The 12,199-nt window shown below is 36.6% G+C and overlaps 4 protein-coding genes across 10 annotated transcripts; 1 reads left to right on the top strand and 3 right to left on the bottom strand.

Moving 5' to 3' along the window:
• Positions 1-25: 25 nt before the first annotated feature.
• LOC132906768 (sarcoplasmic calcium-binding protein, alpha chain) lies at positions 26-2,774 on the bottom strand. Of its 3 annotated transcripts, none has more exons than XM_060959274.1 (5): positions 2,461-2,774; positions 1,230-1,396; positions 1,031-1,160; positions 846-949; positions 26-289 (listed from the first exon to the last, which is right to left on the bottom strand). In XM_060959274.1, exons 1-5 carry the CDS (start codon positions 2,510-2,512, stop codon positions 161-163), a joined length of 582 nt encoding a protein of 193 aa, XP_060815257.1. In that variant the 5' UTR covers positions 2,513-2,774; the 3' UTR covers positions 26-160. The 3 variants fall into 3 exon arrangements, with proteins under 3 accessions (XP_060815257.1, XP_060815259.1, XP_060815258.1); XM_060959276.1 differs by having other exon boundaries at positions 2,477-2,774; XM_060959275.1 differs by lacking the exon at positions 2,461-2,774 and adding an exon at positions 2,084-2,232.
• A 466-nt stretch (positions 2,775-3,240) lies between these two features.
• LOC132906764 (chitin deacetylase 1) lies at positions 3,241-8,876 on the top strand. Its single transcript, XM_060959265.1, has 10 exons — positions 3,241-4,232; positions 4,730-4,864; positions 4,951-5,055; positions 5,176-5,319; positions 5,397-5,579; positions 5,663-5,801; positions 5,874-5,995; positions 6,078-6,307; positions 6,449-6,619; positions 6,684-8,876. Exons 1-10 carry the CDS (start codon positions 4,184-4,186, stop codon positions 6,960-6,962), a joined length of 1,557 nt encoding a protein of 518 aa, XP_060815248.1. The 5' UTR covers positions 3,241-4,183; the 3' UTR covers positions 6,963-8,876.
• LOC132906772 (U6 snRNA-associated Sm-like protein LSm7) lies at positions 7,042-7,893 on the bottom strand. Its single transcript, XM_060959281.1, has 3 exons — positions 7,756-7,893; positions 7,412-7,595; positions 7,042-7,343 (listed from the first exon to the last, which is right to left on the bottom strand). Exons 1-3 carry the CDS (start codon positions 7,759-7,761, stop codon positions 7,204-7,206), a joined length of 330 nt encoding a protein of 109 aa, XP_060815264.1. The 5' UTR covers positions 7,762-7,893; the 3' UTR covers positions 7,042-7,203.
• Positions 8,115-11,434, bottom strand: LOC132906766 (uncharacterized). Of its 5 annotated transcripts, none has more exons than XM_060959271.1 (7): positions 11,086-11,299; positions 10,908-11,011; positions 10,653-10,684; positions 10,459-10,569; positions 10,175-10,385; positions 9,750-10,106; positions 8,115-9,651 (listed from the first exon to the last, which is right to left on the bottom strand). In XM_060959271.1, the coding sequence occupies exons 4-7, from the start codon at positions 10,494-10,496 to the stop codon at positions 9,208-9,210; spliced, it is 1,050 nt and encodes a 349-aa protein (XP_060815254.1). In that variant the 5' UTR covers positions 10,497-10,569; positions 10,653-10,684; positions 10,908-11,011; positions 11,086-11,299; the 3' UTR covers positions 8,115-9,207. The 5 variants fall into 5 exon arrangements, with proteins under 5 accessions (XP_060815254.1, XP_060815255.1, XP_060815250.1 ...); XM_060959272.1 differs by having other exon boundaries at positions 10,938-11,011; XM_060959267.1 differs by lacking the exons at positions 10,908-11,011; positions 11,086-11,299 and adding an exon at positions 11,306-11,434.
• Between the last annotated feature and the right edge of the window lie 765 nt (positions 11,435-12,199).

Genomic DNA, 12,199 nt, shown 5'->3' with positions numbered 1-12,199 from the left:
GCAAGTATTTCTCATAGACCAAAGATTTTACAATAAAATAGTGGATTTATTGTGTATCATACATCTTACATAAATTAATAATAATAATTAAATACAACAGGATTGTCTTTTGTACGTGCAACGTGAGAATCGTCATTCATTCCGAAACATATGTATTTAGTTAATCCATCGCATGCAGAGGACCAAACAGATGAACTGCTGGACAATTTTCGTCCGGGTTGCCAAGGAATTGCGCGTACAATTCTTGATAACGCGATAAAGTTAGTCCTCCGCGCCTTCGGTCATCATCCTGCGAATGAATAAACTATTGAACAAGATATTTAACGAAAAAGTTCTTCGAACTATGTAGCATTTATGTTCCTGTTATGTTATGTTCATGGAAGCATAAAATATTGTAAGATTACACGAATGTTAATTTATGTTAAGAGTATAATCAAATCGAAATTGTATAATAGTTTGTTCTACAAAGGCCTTTAATGATTGGTACATGCTTCCGTTGACTACCGGAAATAAATTACAACCACCAAACTTGGCAAATTGTCAAGCTATTGTTCTTTATGTTAAATTTAAAATTAATTCAATTGTATCCGCGACTTTATTAATTCTTTCCTCATCTACGATACTGCCAAGAATACATTTTACATACAGATTTTCTAAAACTATTCCTAAAAGATAATCTTATGTTCCCCAAAGTAATAAATTTCAGATCAGATTTATCAGATTGAATGAATGTATCAAAAGCAGTTCTATGTATAGATGCGATACAACAGAAAGGTTACATAGCAGATAAGGTTAGGCGATCTTTGAATCGTTACCCCTCAAAGTGATTTCTAACATGATCTTACATTAAGAAGATTTTGGTAAGCTTCGTCCAAAATATTTACGTTGTCTACAGGAATCCTTGTTACGCAATTATAGCGAAATTCGTCGGCAGCGATTACACCGTCGTCTAAAAACGAAAGAATAATGTATTAATGATACACGGCAAACAAACGAGATGAACAACATATCGATTTATGTATGTACACACCATTTAAATCTACTATCTTAAAATGACTGTCGATAAACATTTTCATCGCTTGTGGGAAATCTTGATAGTCTCGCCCGACGCAACTTCTTTGTACTGCTTCTTTGAACTCCTCGATAGTTACAATACCATCCTGAATAAAAAAATGCAAATGAAATTGATAGAAATTGGTAGAAGCGATCTAGCATTTTATTGATCTTACTTTATTGAAGTCGGCGAGCTCTGCTATTTCTTCCCACAAAGAAAGCATAATGTGCAGATTTTCCTGATAACGACCGTAACTGAACTCTCCTTTTCCCTCGATCAAAGTCATCTTAAGAGCCATGCATTCGAAATCGTGTTTCTCCAATATGCCATTATTATCTGTGTCTGAATATGATAAACATTGTGAAAATTACTGATTGTTCATATTCGCGAAAAATATAAAAGCCAATGCGTGTATGGCAGCCAATTAATCAATTGGATGGTGCCAATTTATTTTTAAGGAAATCTTGTTATTGTATAGCTGGATGCGCTCCAAATATTTCACTTTTTGGCAGAGGTCGACATTCATCACCAAGTGCACGACCCCCAGATGCATCGTCCGATTTAATATTGTATTTTACATTCAAAGGATAATCGTTATGAAATTTCATCGACCGCTCGATCGAATCAATTATCGATTTTATTCGCGTATCGATATTACGACTTTGTGCTATCGACTTTTCTTATACATCGATTATTACGAACTCTTACGAACCAAATTATCGAATATCCATGTCTGTTAAACTGCAAATTATGATTCGGGTCGATTACGTTCAATGAAAAACGCACCATTTTTTGTAAATAGGCTGGTTCATTATCATGTAACATGATATTAAGTTTATGATCGTTACAACGTCATAGGGTGTTAATGATATAATGTTTGCATACAATCAGGACATTTATTAAGCAAAATGTCGAAGAAAAAGATCAGGCAGATTGTTCCATAAAACAAATTAGAGCTAAGCTTAAATTTGGCATCAACCAATTGCAGACGTTACGAAGGCGGCATGGTATACTTTAAAGTCAACCTACATCCTAAACATGCATGACAGTCTCGAAGCCAACATAATTATTTGTTCGTTCCGTTCCGTTTTTTTAGAACTCGAGTACAAAACTCCTTATTTTATATTCCGTACATAGAAACCTGTTAGTACGTACAAGTTCGCTTCGAACAGGGATCAATGGTCGATACATATTTTATGTACTTTTCCTGCGATGATGCTGAAAGGAGGAAGTCCCACAAGGATCTATCAGTTTCACAGAAATCACACATTAATATTTTTATTGATAACCGGACAATAACAGCACTCTGATAAACATGCTCTCAACTTAAAGACAATAATAACATTATTTGTGCAATAGCCAAGGTACGTACACGCACACTCTATCGAAAATAACCACATACTAACCGTAAAGAAATCTTACAATGAAATCTACTCGATTGTTCCAGCTGTAGGCCATTATCTGATAAGTCTTTCTGTCAGTAGCAATCTTATTTCTCTTTCTTCGCCACCTTTTTTTCCTTTTTGATCGCGCTCGATACTTTCTTCCTCGCAATATTTTTATCGGAAACGAATCGATCGGACGTATAAAGGCAATTAGAACGCAAGATTATCTTGCTGTCGTCCGAATGCGAGGGAAGACACAAAGGGTAACCGCGAGATGGGTATGAAGAAACTGATTCGAGAGGATGGTGGTTTTGCACTGAATTCGAGTCGAGTTTCCTCGAGTTGTAGCTAAGTTTAGAGTACCCCTCCTTAGAGAAGGACGACATGGTAATACGGCTCACGACACAGGGAAGGGGCTCAGGTGGTGTCGGTGCCGGTGCCGGTGTCACCATGACACAGTCACCCAACTTGCCTGAAAGTAAATCGCTTTCGCCAGCTTTCATCGGTATCTCTTGTTCGTCCTTATCTCCCTTCTTTTTCATCCTTTAGACGAGACAATTTCATCGATTGACAATATCATGCGATATTTCTTTACGTTTCGTCTGTTTTTACATCGTTGAAGCTAATCAGATATAGCATAAGAAAATATCGTAATTAATTCAAAATCTACGTACATATTAGATAAATGATCAAAATGCAATCTATCTAGAAGAAATGATCGCATCGTGTAAGTTTATAAGATGATGATGATTTGATTTTGTTCTAGCGATTATCAGGCGATTGTTACCTTACACAATGCAACAATTACACAAATATGACAAAAGTTGTCGTCTCTGGTAAATCATAAGTTATATCGTTCTTTGATGACAGTTAATTAGGACTGGCTGTCAACGTTAGATCCGACAAACGTCACTCGTGTTATTTATGCTCCAGTTTACACGCAGACAGTTCGATGGTAATGTGAGAAGCACATTTTTATTTTTTAGGAAGAGAAACGAAATACAGAAGATAAATGGTCCATTTCTAAAACGATAAAGTTAACGAGTTGATGCACATTGATCATGACATTGATTTATACAAACTAAGCGAAACTACGATATTCAAGGCTAACGGAACAGCTATTACAGTACAAAGTAGCGATTAGGAGCGAGAGGGAGATCTTTTAAATATATCTCCGAATTGTACGCAAGCAAAACCGTCATCTGGAACAGATTGACCACGTCGACAAAGTTGCTTAGCACGTGTGTTTTCACGCTCCGACCTTCTGAAATCCCAATGCTCGTGAAAACAGATCAGCTAAACAGAGATGTATACGCGTCTATTGTAAAACAATAAATTTATTATAGGGTTGCATCATCGTTCGTTTGGCTCGCCAAAGAAAATCTGTTTCTCTCTGCGTTTAGATGTGAAATGTTAAAAATCGTTCCTCGTGCTTTCTCTAATTTTCCACCGTTGCGTCCACGGTCTCGCTTTTACGGTTGCGTGCATTACGTTGGAAATAAAACTAGACACAGTATGTTACATATAAATTGTCTGATAATCGAATCGCAAAGAATTTGTCCGTACACAACCGTTGTTCTACATTTCCCGATCTACACTTAGTGAAAATAAGCGAGGCGGAAGATGAACGGGCAAAGCGAATACTCATCATATAAGGCACGGTTCTGGAAGGAGGTGTCAGTTGGAAAGTGCGAGCTCTCGTACGAAGAACGAGAAACGGAACGTTTCGGTCTGAGCGATCGACATGAAATCGAAGCTGCGTTCTCTGTTCCTGCTCGCGCTCTTCTTTTCCGGTGAGTCTCGCGATTCATTTGTTATTTCAAGATCGAACGCGATCATCGTATATGATTTATACGAGAGACGTTGATCTATCGTGAGCTAATTCAACGCTAATTTCAACTTGGGAAAATCTTTGATTGCTACCAGTGTTCGTAAGATTTCTATCTATCAAATGCAGCATCGTATACCTTGGAAACGGATAAGCTTCCGCGGTCAAACCGCGACGCATACCGGAAGTTTCACTTCCGTTTTTGCGACTCGGTGAAAATATATCGGGGCAAATAACAAGATTTCTCTTCCAGAATGATTGTTTCAATGATTCAAAGGGACTCGTGAAAGTTTTATAACATAGAGTTGGCTAGTTAGACCAGTTGTTTCGTTGCAAATTTGGAACAATACGCAGTGCGCGTCGCGTTCTATATCCATTCAGCATATTTAGCTCACCGAAGAGACAGAACGAAGATAGTTTTGGCAGGAAGTCGGAGTTCGATTGAATTTCCGTATATTTTAGCGAACACGTCACTAGGAAAAGAGAAATCACAAGACACACCGTGTATCGACGATAACAAGTTTTATCGAAATCCCAATGCACCGGCGCATAATGTTTGGTCGCCTGCCGAATGTGCCAAGTATTATCTTTGCTTAGGTAATTCTGTATGCTACTATTGTATTACGTTTCACCGTTTGCGAGATCCACACGAAATTTCAATGGATTTTTTCATTGATTCGCAGATAACGAAGTATTTGAATTCAGATGCTCTCAGGGGTTGCTGTTCGATGTTTCCAGACAAGTATGTGATTTCAAGGCGAACGTCGATAACTGCGATGTAATGTCAGGTACACACGATTTGAAATTTTGTAAGATTAGAAAGGAACGCAGATGTAGTTGAAGGATAGAAGGAATACATTATCGATTCACATCGGGTGGTGATTGGAAATTCTTTAAGCGTTTTACAGAGTCGCAACCACCGAGACCGCTCCTCGAGGACGGTGATTGCGGAAAGAAACATTTAGCTTGCGGTGATGGTACGTGCTTCCCAGCTACGTACTTCTGCGACGGAAGTGTCGATTGTCCAGATGGTTCCGACGAAGCCTGGTGCGGTAAGAATACCGTTTAACAATTCGATATCCGGCATAGTTTTCGACGCAACCGATGCACAAAGTATAATTTTTCATAGATATTCAAGATGATCCAAATAGCGCGCTACCTTGTAATCCGGAGCAATGTCAGTTGCCGAATTGTTGGTGCTCCAAGGACGGAACGCAAATTCCTGGAAATTTGACGACATCGATGGTACCGCAAATGATAACAGTTACATTTGATGATGCCGTAAACGCGGAGAATTTCGAGATTTTCTCCAGTAGGCGCAATACTGTTTTACCAAATACGTACTCTCATCCGGAGAAAGTTGATCACTTATCTACCTTTTGCTTTTGCTTCTAGAAATATTTTCAAACGATAGGAAAAATCCCAATGGATGTCCTATTCGAGGAACTTTCTACGTCAGTCACCAGTATACTAATTATAGAGACGTACAATATTTATGGAACGTTGGACACGAAATCGCCGCGCACTCCGTCACGTAAAAATTCTTTTTAGAATTGAACGGATGATCTCGAGTAACACATGCATTAATGGTGTTTCAATTATATAGGCATCGAGGACCGGAAGATTGGTGGTCGAGAAATGCCACCATCGAGGACTGGTTCGACGAAATGGTCGGAGTGGCGAATATTATTAATAAATATGCTGCAGTTCGTTTAGAAGATATTAAAGGCAAGCAATAATTCCTTAGAGAAGATTTAAATTTGATTATGTCCTTTTAAAGATGTTTGACCTGCGATAATTGACGCAATAGGTTTGAGAACACCATTTTTACGAGTTGGTTGGAATCGACAGTTTTTAATGATGTCAGAGTTTGGATTTGTCTACGACTCGTCCATGTTAGCACCGTTTTCCAATGTACCTGTATGGCCTTACACATTGGACTACAGACCTCCGCACAATTGCGTAGGTCTCGAGCAATTTTGCCCAACTCGTGCGTATCCAGGTGTTTGGGAACTACCAATAAATCAACTTTTGGCAGGTGTAAGCTTTTATAATCAAATATTAAACGATCTTTTTATTTACCATACTATTTGAATAATGTCGTACCGCGTGTATATTGCAACGTACAACAGCATATTACGAATGGCAAGGAAAATAAAAAAAATAATTGCCCTTTAATAGCAATACACTTGCGCAAGAATGGATTCGTGTCCTTCGGACTTGTCAGGTGAAGATGTATACAAAATACTGATGCTGAATTTTAAAAAACATTACCTTAGCAACCGTGCGCCTCTGGGTCTACATTTTCATGCATCTTGGTTCCAAAATCCGTCGTACTTTTACGCATTTAGTGTAAGTAAATACTATAGTTCTGACAACGTATTTCACAGCTACTATTCATATCAATCGATTTTAGAAATTTATGGACGACGTACTGCGATTGAACGACGTCTACTTCATAACAACTTATCAGGTAATCGAATGGATGCGCAAACCAACATCTTTAAATGCAATTGAAACGTTTAAGCCGTGGCAATGTAACTGGCGAAAATTCCAGCCGTTCGAAATCGCTTGCAATTTACCGAATAGTTGCAAATTACCGAGTAGAGTTCTTAAATCGTATCGCTATTTACATACATGTTTTGACTGTCCTAAAGAGTATCCTTGGTTGAGGAATGAATTTGGAATGGAATAATACCAACCGTTGTGTACAAAGCAACTAAATTTTATTACTAAAGACAAATTACTAAATTATTTATTTAAAAGAGCACACATTTATATTTTTGTATGAAAATCATGTTTATTTGCTATATATCTTGATATAGTTTACAGCATGAAATAAGTTATATTTGATTACATTATAAAAAATTCATTGAAATCAGATTATTCAAACAATTTTTTGTCAAAAATAATAATCAAAGAAAAAACGATAGTTTTTAACCTTCTTGTTGTATAAAAGGATTTTGGATAGATTCCATTCCATCTACTGGACAAATAAGTACAACGGATGTACCCCTACATACAACTAAACCTAACATACGAGTATCCTGATTTAATTTGTACGGATCATCGGGATCTAAAGAAACAAACACATCAATAAATATCTATAGTCATATAACGAAGCAATATAATTAGTGAAATCACCTCTCAGGTATTCTGTGGTATTATCCAGTACCAAATTGAGGAGAGGGTCATAGCCTTTCAAAATCCCTGCAGCTTCTCTTCCGCCGGCGAATTTCACTCTAATATTTTTCTCTAAGTATTTTGAAAGATCAAGAATACTTTCTTTCTTTTTTCTTTCTTTCGGTTCTCCGTGAGCATTTTGTTGCTATAAAGAACACAAATAAAGTTGAACGGCATGCAGGTTATGTTATTAAAATAACGAATCTTTACCTGTTTTGCCGCCTGTAAAATATCAACATACCATTCATCAATGGATTTTTTATTAACGAAATTTTAATATCGAAAACGATATTTTTTATACTTACAGACATTGTTTGGCTTTTTTATAAATCGGCAATGTTACACTACCGTACTAGCATACGAGTACGACGCATTTTAAACTAACGTTTAAGTTAGAGGTTAGATCTCTTGTTTGGATTTTTCAAATATCGATTCTCGATTTTTTCCCGCGCTTTACAATCGTTCTATGCGTAAACGCTTAAATTATTGATTGTTATCATCCCAAAACTAAAGCGGAAGATTTAGATACTCCTTTTAGAGGGTAACATAACGAAATTGAGGAAAATATTGTTAATAAAGTATAAAGATATTTCAAACATCTTTATTGTTATAACGTTAATTGTTGTTCAAATGGTAACAATGGGAACGGTAACAGTTGCAACAATTTCGTAAAAGCTTGGATTTATTTCGTATCCGATTTATAAAAAAATACATGTTGATACAGGGTGTGTGAGTGAATGAGTATGTAGTACTCATCAGTTAAAGTGACCGTTTCTCATTTACGTCTTTAAGAATAAAGTTTATGATCGTAACAAATGTTTATTAATTTCTATGATTATGAATGGGATTCTCGTGACACGGCAGATTTATCGTTTCTTCCTAACTGTTCGGCGCTTATATCGATCTCACTCATCTCGTTACATGCATATTATTCTGCGTCTTTCGTTTCATATCTATCATTTCAATTAAAATTATCAATACTCTGCTATCGTTGTGCTTGCGATGACTTTCCTTTCATAAGCTTTTTTTTTTATCGTTCGGTAGAATTGATATTGTACATCGACTCGTGAAAATTTGACTCTTCCGTGTTTCATTCACACTTCAACTCGTACTATTTTAACTCGTATATTGTCCTTAACTTCTCTCTGGCTGGCTGCTTTTGGATGGACACTGTATTACTGTATACTGTATACGATTAAAACTTATCGATGCAATAAATAACTTCTTAACTTATATCTTACATTTACATATTACCGTTTTTAGGCAGAAATTAAATTCGATGTATAAAATACATACTTCGACCAAGATTTCAACGAGTAAGGCTTAAATATTTCTACATAAGATCTATCATTGTAACGTTTCATGTAATATGTTCTTCGTGTTTTTGTAACTGTTCTGTAAGTTAATTATATGCTATTTCACAGAGCTTAAAGAGTACATTATCATTTATCGTTCTATCGCGTACCGCTTCGGTTTAAAAGACTCGCTAGAAAAAGGAAAAGATACTATGGCACCTGCTGTCTGTAAAACGAAAAATTATGTTACAGCAGTAAACGTTTCTCTTTTCTAGGAGCACAGGCAATATCTGTTTTTGGACGAAATCAATTACCGAAGTTTTACACACAGTAACTTTTCGTACAATGTTGCAATAAAGAGTTTACCAGCCATGTTAAAAATATAGAGATTATGTAGGGTGACATTATTTGGAATAGATTCCTTTCTTAATACGTAAACCCGAAACACGTTTAAACCATTCGTCATGTTTGTTGTCGGTCTTCTTCTTGTTCGGATAATAATGGAATGTCGTTCAACTGATCCACGTTATTGCTCTCCGTTTCATCTTGTTCCGAAAGCAAAGGAACTACTTGCCGATTATTATTATCTGTTTCGGAAGGTCGTCTACTTTGTCCAGGCAAAAAAGACATTGGTATTGTGCCCGATGGCGTCGTTGGCGCCGATCGCGACATCCATCGTTTAGTCTTGTTCTTCGAACTTGAAGGTCCCAATGGCATATACATTTTTCCTCGTGTCCGTCTAGTTTTACATGTTCCAACGTCCCCTGGACTTAGAGGCCGTTGCGTAGAGCCGTTTGCATTTGACGTACATAAAACTTGTGGCCGATTCTGGTAACAAGATAAAACAGTACTATGCCCACCAGGTAGTTGGGGTAGCTGTTGAATCTTGTCTAACAATTCACGTAACTGAAAGATAGCATTAAGTGTTGAAAGGAATATTTCAAATATAATAATTTTTAAAATTATATGTGTGCGTGTGTGTGTGACTCAGATGTAATAAATACCTCTATCGTTGGACTAGTAGCCCGCGGTGGTGAACACGGAGATTGAGCAGCTAGACTCGATATGTCAGAGGTAGTCCTATGATTAGCCAATGATACAACCGATCCAACATCAATATTATCCATTCTCGCACATTCTACTGCGGACAACTCGTCAACGCTATTATTACACGAATATGGTGGTGGAATTATTGTATTTGCTTCATTCACCATATTACAGATAAAACTCGAACCTAACGAATCTAGCGTGCTTGCATGTGAGAGTGATCTGAAATAACGCATTACAAATCCTGAGGTTCCTTTGCCAGATCCTTCGTCATATCCAATAACTAGTGGGTACAGATTTGGCTTGGCTGTAACCTAAAAATTGAGTGTATTAATATAGAATCAGGAACAACACAAATATATCATAAATGTTACAAATATACCTCATTATATGGAGGTGGTAGTGCTTGAACAAAGGAACCAGAGCGGCTGTAACGTGGTGGTGAATACCATGATACTGAAGATCCTCTGTCAGAAGAAGTAAAATCTTCTACTATTTCTGGAGACCAGGCACGATGATGACATGAATGGTGGCGCTTCCATAACCAACAGCCACATGCTGCTGCTATAGCCAATCCAACAAGCACCGCTGCCCTAATAGCATAATGTTTGGAACGGGTATGATTTTTTAGGAAAGATTAATAAAAGCAAGGAACAAGACACTGACCATAAATACCAATATGTCCAAATCAAGAAATTAAACATGTCTGATACAGAGTGCAGCTGAAATACAGCGTAACAACAGCCACCAGAACAGCAGTATTTTGGAGGAGAGCAGCTAAAAATTACAAACTAATCGTGATATGTTTATTTTACAGATTATGTAAAGTAAGTTAAAACATAGAAAATACAAAGACTTACACGTGCCCCCCATTGCACAGCCTAGAAGACACCTAAATATAAATGAAAAAAAGGTAATTGTTATTTAATAAAATAAAAACGTTAAATTGAATTTAGATTCGAAGAACATCTATTACATCTAAATGTTACACATGCGAATGTTTCTAAATATTTTGTGTAATGTTCTCTATAGATGAATAATCGGTTAATAAACGAAGAAAACTAAATATTTCGAAAAAATTCCGAATTGTTAATGAAAAGTGTCACGATACTTGCTATACCAAAATTCCATCAATACTCTCGTACCCGTCAGAGATCATCCGACTACAAAGAATTATATCCGCCGCGATGAAGTATACGATGCAACAATTAGTCGTACACTGTGTCAGTTCGATGGAGAAAAATATAACATTTTAAGTTGTCATACAAAAAAGCGAATGTAGGAAAGACTTACGCATGAATGAGAAACACAACGAACAAGAGTTCATTGCATAGGCCCTAGGCACGGACGAGCCGTGCGTAAAACCGATGTATTGATCGACCTCAGGTCAAGCAGAATAGAACAAGGAGACACTGGTACACAAGATATGCGCTAACATTCTACAGAGCTATAGCATGCTGCAGCGGTTTACGAGAGCTGCATCATTAAAACGGTTCTTCATCGTCGTTCTTACTTGATCGACGAATAGTGTCAGGAGTGCTGTCATCACGGGCACAACGAACACGCGGCTTACAGCTTGCACCATAATTCTAACACGAAATGCATGCCACCGCGCCACCTTATATATGTAGTTCGATTTTCTTTATGATATATCTACTAATAGCTGCAGAACAACCTGTCTTCCTTCCTGTTCTAATTTAAATTTCCGAGTCTTGAGTTTTATGATTTTTGCCGCTCAACATTTTCCCAAGCGTGTATTTTTTGTTGGAAAAAAGTTTAATATTCCCAATGTTTTTAATTTACAAACATTGTAATAGCAATAAGTCATAATGATTCAAAAATAATAACACGATAATAATTAATGGAAGAAAATCATGTAAATTTATTTCAAAGTGCAAGCTGTGTAAAAATGCGTTTCTGTTATGGGCTATGGTTATTGGTAGCCAAAATAATTTTAATCATTTATAATGGTTATTTGTAATCAGAACACTTAAAAATTTATATTTTCTAATAATTTAATTTCATACATTTCTTCAGAATCACTGTCTTCCGTTTAAACAAAAATTACCTTTTCCTCAATAACTTTGTTTATAAAAGTTTTAGGAGTAATTGTTACTTTTGATCCCTGCCACCCCTTATCATTTTCATGTCACATGCGACATTATCGATTCACTACACACCAATCTGTCGGTGCACGATTACATACCTCCAATCGGTAACTCGTTATCTCGACAATCTTTAAACATTTTGATAATTTGGAATTTAATTAAAATTTTCGACATCTGAACGCGTTTGTATACAAATTTGAATCTAAGTTTTGACTAACTTTCGCAAGAAAAAGGTAGTTAAAGTGATAATTATCGAAAAAATGTTAGTTAAAGTCTTCGGTTAATCGATAGAAAAGTCG

The sequence above is a fragment of the Bombus pascuorum genome, chromosome 5, assembly GCF_905332965.1.
Source record: "Bombus pascuorum chromosome 5, iyBomPasc1.1, whole genome shotgun sequence".
Lineage (NCBI taxonomy): Eukaryota > Metazoa > Arthropoda > Insecta > Hymenoptera > Apidae > Bombus > Bombus pascuorum.
Note: the sequence above shows the minus strand (reverse complement) of the source record. Positions and strands in the feature narration are given on the sequence as shown.

What these genes read in the sequence shown, in the direction of transcription:
- LOC132906768 (XM_060959274.1), bottom strand. Translation starts at nt 2,512, where the DNA reads ATGGCCTACAGCTGGAACAATCGAGTAGATTTCATTGTAAGATTTCTT. An exon ending in AGCTCGCCGACTTCAATAAA is followed by an intron (nt 1,161 to 1,229) that starts GTAAGATCAATA and finishes TTTTTTATTCAG; the next exon opens with GATGGTATTGTAACTATCGA. An exon ending in TAAGATAGTAGATTTAAATG is followed by an intron (nt 950 to 1,030) that starts GTGTGTACATAC and finishes TTTCGTTTTTAG; the next exon opens with ACGACGGTGTAATCGCTGCC.
- LOC132906764 (XM_060959265.1), top strand. Translation starts at nt 4,184, where the DNA reads ATGAAATCGAAGCTGCGTTCTCTGTTCCTGCTCGCGCTCTTCTTTTCC. An exon ending in GCTCGCGCTCTTCTTTTCCG is followed by an intron (nt 4,233 to 4,729) that starts GTGAGTCTCGCG and finishes CGTATATTTTAG; the next exon opens with CGAACACGTCACTAGGAAAA. An exon ending in TCGTTTAGAAGATATTAAAG is followed by an intron (nt 5,996 to 6,077) that starts GCAAGCAATAAT and finishes TTGACGCAATAG; the next exon opens with GTTTGAGAACACCATTTTTA.
- LOC132906772 (XM_060959281.1), bottom strand. An exon ending in TACCACAGAATACCTGAGAG is followed by an intron (nt 7,344 to 7,411) that starts GTGATTTCACTA and finishes TTGTTTCTTTAG; the next exon opens with ATCCCGATGATCCGTACAAA.
- LOC132906766 (XM_060959267.1), bottom strand. Translation starts at nt 11,377, where the DNA reads ATGGTGCAAGCTGTAAGCCGCGTGTTCGTTGTGCCCGTGATGACAGCA. An exon ending in CTGTGCAATGGGGGGCACGT is followed by an intron (nt 10,570 to 10,652) that starts GTAAGTCTTTGT and finishes TGTAATTTTTAG; the next exon opens with CTGCTCTCCTCCAAAATACT. An exon ending in CTACTAGTCCAACGATAGAG is followed by an intron (nt 9,652 to 9,749) that starts GTATTTATTACA and finishes GCTATCTTTCAG; the next exon opens with TTACGTGAATTGTTAGACAA.